The 13,321-nt window shown below is 36.0% G+C and overlaps 2 protein-coding genes across 2 annotated transcripts; one reads left to right on the top strand and one right to left on the bottom strand.

Moving 5' to 3' along the window:
• Positions 1-8,389: 8,389 nt before the first annotated feature.
• Positions 8,390-11,040, bottom strand: LOC144343540 (uncharacterized). The gene is made up of 3 exons (XM_078006053.1): positions 10,512-11,040; positions 9,702-9,947; positions 8,390-9,336 (listed from the first exon to the last, which is right to left on the bottom strand). Exons 1-3 carry the CDS (start codon positions 11,038-11,040, stop codon positions 8,390-8,392), a joined length of 1,722 nt encoding a protein of 573 aa, XP_077862179.1.
• A 76-nt stretch (positions 11,041-11,116) lies between these two features.
• On the top strand, positions 11,117-12,345 carry LOC102806077 (carbohydrate sulfotransferase 11-like). The gene is made up of 3 exons (XM_006825378.1): positions 11,117-11,162; positions 11,302-11,378; positions 11,524-12,345. The coding sequence occupies exons 1-3, from the start codon at positions 11,117-11,119 to the stop codon at positions 12,343-12,345; spliced, it is 945 nt and encodes a 314-aa protein (XP_006825441.1).
• The last annotated feature ends 976 nt before the right edge of the window (positions 12,346-13,321 follow it).

Genomic DNA, 13,321 nt, shown 5'->3' with positions numbered 1-13,321 from the left:
ACGAGTCACTCTAATAATGGTGACACAGACCCCATATTTATTACTATTGGAAACAAGCGATATGTTTTTAGACAAAAAAAGCAACATCTACAACTCTCAAGTTTGACTGTCATCAGTTCTCGGGCGTTTTGTGGAAATTGCGAACTATTTCACGCGAGGGACTTTAGTCCCGAGAGACTGTCCCCGTCTGCAGGTTTCTAGTTGATATGAATAATTCATAGTTGATACTGACGTCACGAAATAAATTATATTAACATATTGTATGTCAATTTATTCTAAATGACCCGCAATGAATACAGTCATTCCAAATGAAATAGCATTGAAAACTATTAAATCGTCCAGAACCAAGAAAACAACGTGCATTGTTTGCGGCAGTCAAAAAGAAAATATAGAAAACTGAAGGAGAAATTGAACAGAGACGATTGATCTACATCTTGTCAGTTTGTATGCGTGCAGAAAATGTAGACTAAGAGCGTCGACTCTGCATAAAAACATGAATGAGTTTAGGAAGAAATTTTAACAAACTGAGCGAGAGTCATTGGAAAGGCTCAGACATTTTCATCTAAGAGAATGGCAACTGAAAGTGGGGGATCCCTGGTTTCGAAACGACTTCTTTTTGACAAGACGAACGCCAATACGGCACGCTGACGAACACATCTCTCCCCTCTGTGTAGTGTGCGATAGTGTCTCGCTGGTTTTCCTTGCAAGACATTACAATGGTAGTATAAACGTACCAGCACTTTTATAATGCATTCGTCAAGATCGCGTATAGTACAGTCAAAACAAACTTTGCCTACGCCACTGTCGTGGGCGAACCCAGTAGCCCCTAGCCGACCCCTGAGTCTTTTTACGATTGGCCACGATAAAATGATAGATATCTGCGCGACTATCATTTGCATATGAAAGTACCCGGATCTGGTAAGAAATCTTACCAGTGAATTGCACCACAGGACAGTCGGTCGTGCCTAATGGCACTCCATACTTCCTGTCCCGGTGTTCGCAATTTATTCACGCCTATTACGTTTATACACAATATTTATTAATGATAACAGATTAATATTAGGTACGACCGACTGTCGACAGTCTACTCTCAAGTAGACACAAGTCTACTCAAATCACTGGATATACAAATTAAAGTGCATTACAATATAAACTATACAGTAACGCATTAACCAACCTGAAATATCTAGACGAGTATTTATAAGATATTGGGGAGAATTATTATGAATATTCAACAATTTTAATTGGCTTCAATTTTGACCCTTGTAAAATACAGCAGAAAGTTTCACAATAAATTACAAAATCGTTACAATTCTTTTAGTTTTCAGAAAAAAAATCACCAGCAAATATCGCCCAATTTCTATCTGAAGAAGTTTTTAAATGAACAACTTGTATCTATTTTATGATCGTATAGTAGATGTTGTAAACAATTGTGCACCACAGGACAATCGGTCGTGCCTAACGGCACTCCATACTTCCTGTCCCGGTGTTCGCAATTTATTCACGCCTATTACGTTTATACACAATATTTATTAATAATAACAGATTAATATTGGGTACGACCGACTGTCGACAGTCTACTCTCAAGTAGACACAAGTCTACTCAAATCACTGCATATACGAATTAAAGTGCATTACAATATAAACTATACAGTAACGCATTAACCAAGCTGAAATATCTAGGCGAGTATTTATAAGATATTGGGGAGAATTATTAAGAATATTCAACAATTATAATTGGCTTCAATTTTGACCCTTGTTCAATACAGCAGAAAGTTACACAATAAATTACAAAATCGTTAAAATTCTTTTAGTTTTCAGAAAAAAATCAATGAACAACTTGTATCTATTTTATGATCGTATAGTATATGTTGTAAACAATTATACACTCATTGGTGTTTATGTAGATGATATCATGTTGAAGTAGTGAGCACAAATTTAATAGGTAGACTATCACATCATTTCTGCCTAGCAGCTGGCGCTATGGTACAACTATGCTTAATACAGTTTCAAGGTTACATACAGGGGCTGCCAGACTTACCGCAAATTTCACCCATCTGTGAATTATTTGCTAAACCAAAATCGATCAGCGTATTTATTTCAACAAGGACATTCACACATTTTGACAATTTAGCTCATCATCATATCTCAGGGAGCTGTTTGCTTATTCGTCACAAATAACTAACCGACGACCTCTAAAAGCCAAACATAATGTATTTACAAAAGTTCAACTTTGTGGGATTACGGAAAACATAATCATATTTCTTTTCGCATTGGCATTCTATTAGGGAGAGACGCTCCCGCAACATGGCAATCCCAACATGGTCGAAAAAGATAATATTTATTGTATTAATCACAATGAGTATTCTCCTTGTGGTTGAATATAACAAATCTGTGACAAGAAAATTGATTATAGGTAAGTTGAAAGTATTATTTGTTTTAGGTATTTGACGTTCTATAATTTGATGTCTTCATTGTCACTAGAATAATTCAAATTATATGCTATGCTCCATGGTTGAAATGAGCATCACAATATTATTTGCATATGAATTAAACAAGTGTGTGATTTTGACGCGATCATTTAAATGGGCCTAACAATTCTCGCTATCGCAAATACGCCAAAAATGCCCGGATGTAGCGTTTACACCGAAGGATTAAGCTACTTCCGGGACTCACCCACTTCCGGCGCATGCTAAATTTGCGTGTTGGCTTGATACGGCGACGCTGCGTGTGTGATTTCTGAGCGACACTCTTTTTACACTGATACGCCGAAATATTCCTTCATATCACCTCGATTTCGCGATGGAAGGCCCTCCTCGAAGTTTCGAGAAAATGACTGTTCCTCAGCTTAAGGTGTTTTTACAGGAAAGAGGAATTCCTTGCCAAGGTAAACGAAAGCGCGAACTGAAGTCATTAGCTGTAAAAGCAGCTGACACTTACCAAGTTATCGAGCCCTGTGACCGGGAGGAGTCGGGAAAGAAACGTCGCAGAGTGACGGCGGTGGACGGCTCACTTAAAGACTTGAACGGAAAACTTGTAACGTGGAAGGGTAATTTACGGGCCATACCAACCTTTACCTGTGCAGACGTTTTTGTTTATTTGACACTCGAGTGCGAGTGGACATCGCAAAAGCTGAGACAGTACAGAAGTGACGATGGCTATCGAATGTTCGTGGATCATCATGTGGAAATGGTAGAATTTGGGACCATCCAGGATGAGAAAGACTTTCTGTACATAAGGGGGAAGGTCAAACCTGAGCAGAGACAGAGCGCTCAACGGTATTCGACGTGGGTGCTGTGCACATCGATGGGAGAAATCAAGTCAGGAGGGTGTGAATGTGTTGCTGCGTGAGTATTACATTTAAAATCTTTAGACTTGAATATTATGTTGTTGAGTTGATAAACAAATGTTAAAAACTAGACCGGCGGGTCGTGATATTATATATCACTTTTTGACTCCCGTGTGCGAAGCACACAATCGGAGTCTTTGCGGTTAGTACGCCTGTGTCTGTGTGTGCACAGTCACTCTACCAGTAGAGTGACTGTGGTGTGTATGTGTCTGTCTGTTCCACTGATATCTCAAAAACTAAATTATCAGATTTTATTGAAACTTAATAGTACATAGATGCTCTGGGGCAAAGCTCAGACCTGATTAGTTTTTGGTTTAAATCCATGCATATTAATTACTTAATTTGCATATTAATTAACTATTTTCTAACATTTTTACTTGTTTCTCATGTACTATTGGGCAGATTTTTATGAAACCTGGTACATAGATGCTCTTGGCTAATGACTAGTTTTTGGTTGAAATTCTGCACATATTAATCACCTAATTTGCATATTAATTACCTGATGTTAAGCATTTTCACTGGTTTCTTGTGTACTATTAAACATATTTGAATGAAACTTACATGTAGTACATATCTACTCTGGAATAATGCTCAGACCTGACTAGTTCTTGGTTGAAATCTGTGCATAATATTTACCTAATTTGCATTTTTAACCATTTTCACAGGAACCATTAAATAGAATTCAATAAAGCTTGATACATACAAATGTAGATCCTTAGGGATAAGCCATAAAAATGTTCAGTTTAGGATTAAATTTTGTGCTTACTTATTACCTAATTTGCATAAATTAACCAATATATATGTGCTCCACAGATATCTTGAGTAGCACTGATCAAATTTTAATGAAACTAGGTACATAGGAGATTTTAAATAATTCACAGATCTGATTATTTCAAGGTTGGAATCAATGCATATTAGTTTCCTGTTATTAGTTTCATATGTGTTTCTTAATATGCATGACTGTAATGTACTAAGTACTGTTGTGCTATAAATTGTGTTGTCTGACAATTCATATATACAAACAATTTAAATCATTAAATTTCATTAAATATTTATTAAGGTACTTGGAACCACCCTATTGCTTGCAGTTATATTTTCAAATAGTGTATTTGCTCTTATATAAGTAAATTTACTTACTGTGAATATAAATGACAGACAAGTCTATGGTCAAAACAGGACATATTGCAATGATTTTGCTTTATGTGTGTAAAAGTAAATGTGTTTTTAATATAGTATTTGTACTTCATGCCTCCAATACCTTCAGCACACAGGAGTTCTTTCTAAGCTTTTTTTGATTTTTTTCTGCTGGTGATGAATGTAATAACAATTTGAATGTAATAATAAGAAGCCCATGGAAGCTACAGACAGGTCCTATGCATCAGTCTTTTTAAAATCAGTGCATTCTCGTGAAATCATTTGCACCTCTTTATATTGGGGCTATACATTGGTACATCTTTTCATTACACCCCCCCTAAAAAAAATGTATAAATAGATAGCTGTTATTTCTTCTGCCTGGATATTTTTAACATACTTCATTTTTTGTCCTTATATTATTGTTTGTTAATTATTTAACATAGCGGAAATTAACGGAATGTAATTTCTAGTTATTTCAACTAGTTGACATTTTGAAGTTGCTACGTGTAGCTGTGAATCCAAGCAAATTTTTTTTTAAATCAGATTTTCAGATTTTCTCACCACCAAATATTCTTTTTATAAAAATAAAATTGAAACAAAGTTTCTATAAATTGTTGTTTCAGATTCATTATCTATCTTTTGTTTTTGACTCCAGTGTGCAAATTACACAATGGTAATCTTTGTAGTTAGTGTGTGTGTGTGTCTGTTTCACTGATATCTCAAAAACCGTACATCGGTTTTTGACAAAACTTGGTGCATAGATGCTCTGGGCCAATGCACATATTTGATTAGGTTTTGGTAGAAATCCACTCTTATTAATTACCTAATTTGCATGGTAATTAGCTCATTTTTAGCTGTTCCATGACTGTTCCACTGATATCTGAAGAGCCACTCAATGGATTTTGGTGAAATTTAACTAATGCGTTTTCACTAGTTTGGAGTGAAAATCTGTGCATATTAATTACCTGATTTGCATAATTATAGTTTTCTTTGATTATTTTGGGGGTGTGGGTGGAGATGTGAATACTTAAAATATATTGTGAAATGAATGATCCTTTGCAAAAATATAAATTGTCACATATTAATATTTGTGTTCTCTTTTCTCCCCTTTCAGTGATGCAGGGTCCTGCAAACATGTTGTTTGTCTGCTCTTCAGTGTTGAGAATTTCATCTCCAGGCAAACCGACAAAGGAAAGGCGACGTGCACCGATGAACCCTGCATGTGGAACAGGCCGCGCAAAGAGTCACATCCTGTTCAAGCCCAAAACCTAGATTTTCGTCATGACAAGTCTGCTCCTAAAAAAGTTAGCGTGGAGTCATCCGCACCTTTGAGATCAGTGAACAATGACATGATACATCAGATTCGCACACAGCTGATTAATGTCTGCCGAGATGAAAATCCCACACCTCTTCTTCTGTCTATGGTGGACAATGATACTGCAACGCGTGTACCTCCATCCATCGCCCATCTTGTGTCTGACTTCAGAAAAAGTGAATGTGATGACACAATCAGATTTATGCGTGAGCAAACAACTGAAGAAGATCTACTCTACTTCAAAGAACTCACTCAGGAAGACTCAAACTGGTTCGCTGCCAGAGATGGGAGAATAACTGCAAGTCTTGCCGGGGATGTGAAAAGTTTGCGGGACACGTCGGAGGGGAAGTCTCTCACACAGAGGATCATGGGAACATCACCAAGTTTTTCGTCTGCCGCAACCGAGTATGGAAAAAAGCATGAGAATGTTGCTCGGCATATGTATGAAGAACAAATGAGGCATAGTCACATTGCCTTCAACTGTGAAACAACTGGTCTTCATGTGTCATCAAATGAACCATTCCTCGGAGCATCGCCAGATGGGATCGCCTCCTGCAAATGTCATGGACAAAGACTTGTCGAAATAAAATGTACATTCAAGCATCGCAATGTCCAAGCAGCAGACATTCCTACAGTAGATCCGAGCTACCACTTCCAGAGCCAGGATGAAATATTGAAGCTGAAGAGATCGTCAAAATGGTTCTTTCAAATACAGTTTCAGATGGGGATCCTAGCGATCAATAATTGTGACTTGGTAATTTTCACAAAGTGTGGCATTGAAATACTGAACATTACCTTTGAGGACACTGTATTTGCGGAGTTAAAGGAGAAGGCAACTCATATCTTCTGTGACAGGATTGTTCCTCTTTTATGAGGTTCCTGCCTTTTTGCATGTAGAACTGTAGAAATTCTTGTGAAATACTATTTTTAATCAACTTAGTAATTAGAGAATAGTATTGTAATTTACAATATATGAAATGATTTTTGTCAATACAGTGGACTCTCATAACAAACACCTTGAGCTAAACAAAGTTTTAATTTATTTAATTTGTTATTTAATTTGTTATTTATTTAATTAATTTAATTGTTATGATTTTTTTATGTCTGGGTTGCAAAAACAATGTGAATGCTAGATAATAATATACAGTTGTCATTTTTTGTCAAAGTCAAAATTCAGCATAATAGTGGAAGATGAAGAAATTGGCTTTTTTTTTTATCTGACTTGTATATTTAAAGAACAAACCAATTATTTGAAAAGTGTAGTTTATTTCCCTCTTTCTTTGTATCAAGTTACATGTAAAGGCTTTCATTTTCTCTTACTCAATACCATTGGCAACAAAGCTGATAATGTTCAGGTACATGTATGTATTATTTATAACTGATGTTGTCTTGGCTGCTGTGCACCTGTAAATGCTAAAAGTGTACATAATGTTTACATACATCTATTAAATGGTTGAATGTCACAACCTGTCACACCTCGGACTTGTGTATCCATATTTTATTGTGATTTTGCATGGTCATATTTTGATGATGAAATGATGAGAATGGCCTACTTGTGATGAGGGTGTAGCTAGTCCATTTCCCACTGCACTACCCAAACTATAATGCTACCCTACACTAGTTGCTTTATTTTTCTCTTTTTTGCCTATAAATCGTTCACACATGTCGTACAAACATAATCCCACACATACACACTTAAGCCAACATGTAAATACACACTTAAGCTAACGTGTTATAAATAGTGTGCCATCGTTAGGAACAAAGCATTGGAGGGACACAGCATTAATCACAAATACTGTGCCCCTCCAATGCTTTGTCTGCTCTTAACAGTGGTACGTCCCTGCATGTTATGACAGTTAGACTTTTTTTTCACTGTAAATTCCCTTTTCATGTTGTCTTGCCCCCACCCCCCACCCCGCATGATCCGGGTAATCTTCACTTTCCTTTCATCCTGAACCAAATTGCACACATCATTTTATGCATTTAGATTTATCTTCTTTAACTTTTTGTCTCGCATGTTTCCCCCATTTTAATTGTATCCTTTCGTCAATTCACTCCATTTGCCTGACAACACACTTCATTCTGAATATCAAATCCACTGCAACACATTAAAATTTCTCAACTTCCAATGTTAATGAATGAATGAATAATTTATTTATTGCAAAACAACTAATCCTTGATACAAAGATGGATCAGATGAGAGCATAAAGTAAGATCATATTGCTATGATATTCCAATCATTCATAACTAATACATTTTTCCATAGCAGGATTGCCCAAAATGTAATGGAGTGGCCTGCTTGAATATTTATTTTAATAAATACATAAATAAAAGATGAAAAATAAAATTTCCTCTGCAATAAATATCACCAAATTATGATGTAAAGTTGTGTGACTGCATATGTATATTAATATAAAAAAAATGAAAATAAAATTTCTCCTGCATAAAATTTATAAATTGCACATAAGTATAAAATAAGAATATTTCATTGATATCTAATACACTTGTATAAAGGCATGTTAACATTAGTTTCATAACAAAACAAAAACAATAAGATAAAAAAATGCATCACCAGAACCAGTGTTCTTAATTTACATTAGAAGCCGTTTTAGCGGCTTCTTCTTTATGTGCAGACGTTTCTTTGCAAGTTCATTGGTCCCATAGTACAACAGACCTTTTAAATTGCACAATGCAGCCACAACCTGAACAATTATTGACGCAACTCCATTGAGCGAAGTTGGAATCTGGTGCTTCAAAATTCTGAATGTTTTTAGCCTTTGTATCGCTCTTTCTACATGGATGCGAAACCTAGCGATGTCGCGAGTTGTTTTTATTTCATTAACATTAAGTCTCTTTCCTACTCCACCAGTTGTCTTCCGGGTGAATGGTGGAGCAACAAGCTTTGCTCCTTTCTCCAACAGAGAGTCCTCAATATGAAACCCCCTGTCAGCCATAACAGCATCTCCCTCATTGAGTTTATCAAGCAATCCACAATGCTCAGTCAAGTACCTATCCGAGACATTTCCACCCCACAATGAACTGACAAAAGTAAATGCACCATTAGGATTTATACCCACTAGACACTTGTATGTATTATGTGATTTATATTGCAAAAAGGTCTTATACTGTTCCTCTTTGTTAGCTGGTCGATCCATAAAAAACTCGGTGCAGTCAATAATCACACATACAGATGGAAACCGCATCTTGAAATCTGATGGCATGTTTGCTCTAACGGTAGCTTGTGATGGCCAGAAGACAAGAGCAGGAACGATAGTTTGGTTCAAGTAGGCTAACCAGGTAACTGTTATCTCTGTTACAGTTGTTGTACCTATGCAAAACAAATCAGCGAGTAAGAGTAATGGCAAGTCGAGTCGCAATCTGATCAGTGTCAAGATGAACTGGAAGAAAATAGACACACTGTGCTGCTTCCCTGGCTTTGCACGATGTGTTCCCTCGTAGTTCTTAGTTCCCCGGCTACGAGCTGGCCCTTTCCAGAACCTCAGTTTCTCTGCTCCCTTTTCTACAGAACTCCACAGACCTGGTAATAAACAAACAAATATACAAAAACAAAACAAATTAATACATTGTCAAAAAAACAGAATACTTTTCAATATCAATATTGGTCAATATGCTTTTTTTTTTTATTACATGTATTAATGTACATCAAAGTAAATTTCCTGGGCCCAAGAAGCCCAAGTTTGCACTGTACTTCACTGCTTTGTCAAAAATTTCAAAATCATATGAATTTGTATTTACATTAAAAAATTTAAAAATAAAAACCTATATATAATACAATAGTACCTATATATATATATATTGAAATTATTTCAGCGTTTTTTCCGAAATATTCCCTCTTCAGGGTTAAAAAAAAAAAAAATGTATAACACTTTGAACATCATGTACCTTGCAACATGGTCTTTGACTGGATGCCGGTGTAGAAGTTGACACGTTCGTCGCTGCCGAGGATGGTGCTGTCAATCAGATCTTCGACGGGAGTCTTTGACGGTGTAGTTGACTTCACCTCTAGACGACAGATGTCAGCAGCAGTGAGTAGGGTTTGAGTTGACTTTGTAGAAGTCGATGCTTGATGATAACTGATGTAGTCGTGGTCCTGTGGATTGGGTATGTTTTCTGGAATGGAGTGCATACCTGTATGCATAAATTAACAAAAATGAATAAATAAACAATTATCAAATAATTCTGTTTTACAGAAAAGTCACGCATAATTTCAAAAGGAAAAAAAATATTCTAAAACATGCAAAAAAAAGTTTAATGTTCAGGGCCGTAAATAAAAAAAAATTGTTGCTTTTCGCGTCACAGATAAAGGGGATGTGCACATGTGTAATTTTGAAAAAATAAAAAAAATTCTGTACCTTTCAAAATATGGGTCTGGATGATGCATTTATATAATTCCTGTATTCAAATGATACCTGATGATAATATTTCTAATAAAATATGACTATTAGAACATAAATGTGTTTCTTAATATCCTGTTAAATTATTGTCTTGATTATCATTATTAATTTTAGCATGGCAAATTAACAATAACAGTGCACATGGGTCTGACTAAAACTAAGTAAGAGACATGAGTTATGACTGATGCACGACGACAATCGTATACAAAGATAAGGAAAAAAATCCCCATATTTACAATATTATTAATATTAGGAAATACAGCATTTGCGCATGAAAAAAAGCATGAAGTGAACTTACGGCCAACAATATTCTTGTGAATTTTCTTCGTTTGCAAGTGGACGGTGACTTCTCTACCAACGCTATCGGCAATATGGGGGCCACATGTAGTAGGTGCTCGTCGTGATCCAGCGAAGACGGGTATCTCGTTCGGCTGTTCCCCAATCTCGTCAGGCTTTGCCTCCAGGCTTGCACCGGGCAGGGTGCCGCTTGCGACTGCAGTGTCGGCTTGTGCTCGCTTTTCCACTGCTCCCGACTTTCTCGGATTCAGTACAAGTCCATAATTGTTCCACGAAAAATATTTGGGGAACCCCACTGCATTTCCATCACTTTGCAGCTGTTCCTTGTCAAAATGACGAGAACACAATCGTGAACGTACCGTGATTTCAAACTTGTCTTGCCTCCGAAGCAACTTTTTCCACGTCGCACGCATTGTAGCTTTTGGTGGGAATTTCACCCAGGTAACGTCTCTCATCCAAGGGTATCTTTGGAGGTTTTTACGCTTATTGTCATGCGACCAGCACAAAGCCGCTTCACAGTAACGACCCATGAGCTTGAATATCACAGTCAAGTTAAAACATGTGAAAAATACAAACGATCGTAACTGTAAATACATAAGCCGGTATATGGCGTCTGCTAGCGTTCGTTCCTGCAACTGCGGGCCGGAAGTGAGTGAGTCACAAAACTATCCCATAATGCATTTGGAACGAAGCGTGATAGCGCCATCTATGTAACCTTTACGTATTGGCGATAGCGAGAATTGACACATTGCTATTGTGAAAACAATTATTATCTTGAAATATAATTCCAGAATCCTTGGACAAGGAATATTGCCATGTCAGTGTTGTACACCATGAGAAACATATGGAACCAGTCAAACAACCTCTGGTGAGTCTTATTTAAGATTGATGTACTTTGCATGCGCCATATGTCGTGTTCGTAAACCTAGTTACATATTTGTTCCATTGAAGAGTAATTAATTTTCGTTTGTGGTACCATTTTAACTAACGCTGTTCTGCACCATGCCTTGCAGAATTCATCAGACGCACAGAAAAAGGATGCTTATAACTGCTGGAAAGCGAGTGCAAAACGAGTGAAACTAGCTGTGAACGCATGCCGAGACAATAATGTAACATATGTTGAACCACGCATGGTTTACTTTGTCGTATCGGAAAAATACAAGTTCATGTTCAAATTAATGCCCAAAGTGTCATCAACTACTTGGAGAAACTTTCTACCGACTATTGATTCGGAGTGCTTGAAGAGTGGAAATAAGAACCTCACTGAAACAGATGTGAAGAAATATACCAAAATCATCTTCTTTCGAGAACCACTGGAGAGATTGGTGTCATTTTACTATAATAACATACATTACACAGTAAATCAATCGGGCCAAAATAAGCAATTCGATGATCTCATCAAGAAAATTGGAATACGGAATCACAGCGTGATGGCACGTAATCCAAAGGGAAATGAAATATATAATATAACATTTATAGAATTTGTAAAGATGGTCATTCACCACCATTCCTATGGGGAATATATGCCACTCGGTGGGCATTTAGTCAAACAATATCGAAGATCATATGTATGTTCATTTAAGTACGATTTTATCGGTCATTTTGAACAACTAGGCGAGGATGCTGCGTGCGTTCTTGAGATGATTGGCCTTGATAGTATATATCGTTTCCCAGACATTCATGCACAGAAAGGCAATTTGAGATACACAGAAGCGCTTGGAAGTTTATCCAAACATGTTCTTGAAAGTCTTATTGAAGTGTATCGATTAGATTATGAAATTTTTGGGTATAGAATTCCTACATTTGAAGAGTTTAAGGTTAAGCAGGGATTGTAATACACTAAGATGTTGTATTGTATTTTTGATCGATCGAGGCATTCAAATTAATGACAAATTGGTTCATGAAGATTATTAGGGTTTTTCTCTTTTTTTTCTAAATGTACATTATCATTGTTATTGCCGTTCATTACTGTTGAGGACGTTTCTAATATATTTTCATTTTCTTATTTTATGTTTCATTTTCTTTCCTTGTGGTAAATTCATGTTTTATTTCTATAAGTTTATACGCATTATAATGCTTGAAATGTGCCACACAAAGGTCACCTTCGTCCTCATACCAAGAGAAGTCATGCCGTAACTTTATAATAATCTATATTGACTTAACAAAAAATAGCTGTTTGTAAGTTGTCGGCTCTAAATAACATTGAAGCCTAAACACAATTGCCTGATCCTATTAGTACAACATATACGTATTTTCCATCATTGTGAAGTAATTTTATTTGTTGATGTGTTTATTTATTGTTGTTTAAATCAACGAGGCTAATTTAAAGCACTTTACATTTGAGTGAATAATAAAATAATTGGTGAGCGACACAAACAAAACAGCATGGAATGACTTTAAAAAAACAACTACGTGATAAGTGATTCTATATTTTGCAACAACGAAAGACTATAATTACTCAAGACCAGAACTGAGTGTCTACAACATATTCATATTTTGTTTTCGTAACAAACAAACTGCCAAAGCAATAGCAAAAATTGAGCATATTAATGTTTAAACATTATTCGTATAAATGAATATTAATAATCAGAATGTCTTTATAGTTCTTAATTATCAAAAATGTGTATAACTACATATACTAATATTTTAACTTTGGAAGCAGTATATGATAAATGGCCCCAAAACAGGCATTTTGCAATAACATTTAGGCTACCATATAATTTTGTATCCGTGTTTAGTAAACAGAGCATAAAATAAAACATATTGTTAACATCAAGGAAATCTGATCATTTGTTTTAATTGCAGCCAACT

Source organism: Saccoglossus kowalevskii, chromosome 1 (assembly GCF_978046115.1).
Source record: "Saccoglossus kowalevskii chromosome 1, keSacKowa6.1, whole genome shotgun sequence".
Classification (NCBI taxonomy): domain Eukaryota; kingdom Metazoa; phylum Hemichordata; class Enteropneusta; family Harrimaniidae; genus Saccoglossus; species Saccoglossus kowalevskii.
Note: the sequence above shows the minus strand (reverse complement) of the source record. Positions and strands in the feature narration are given on the sequence as shown.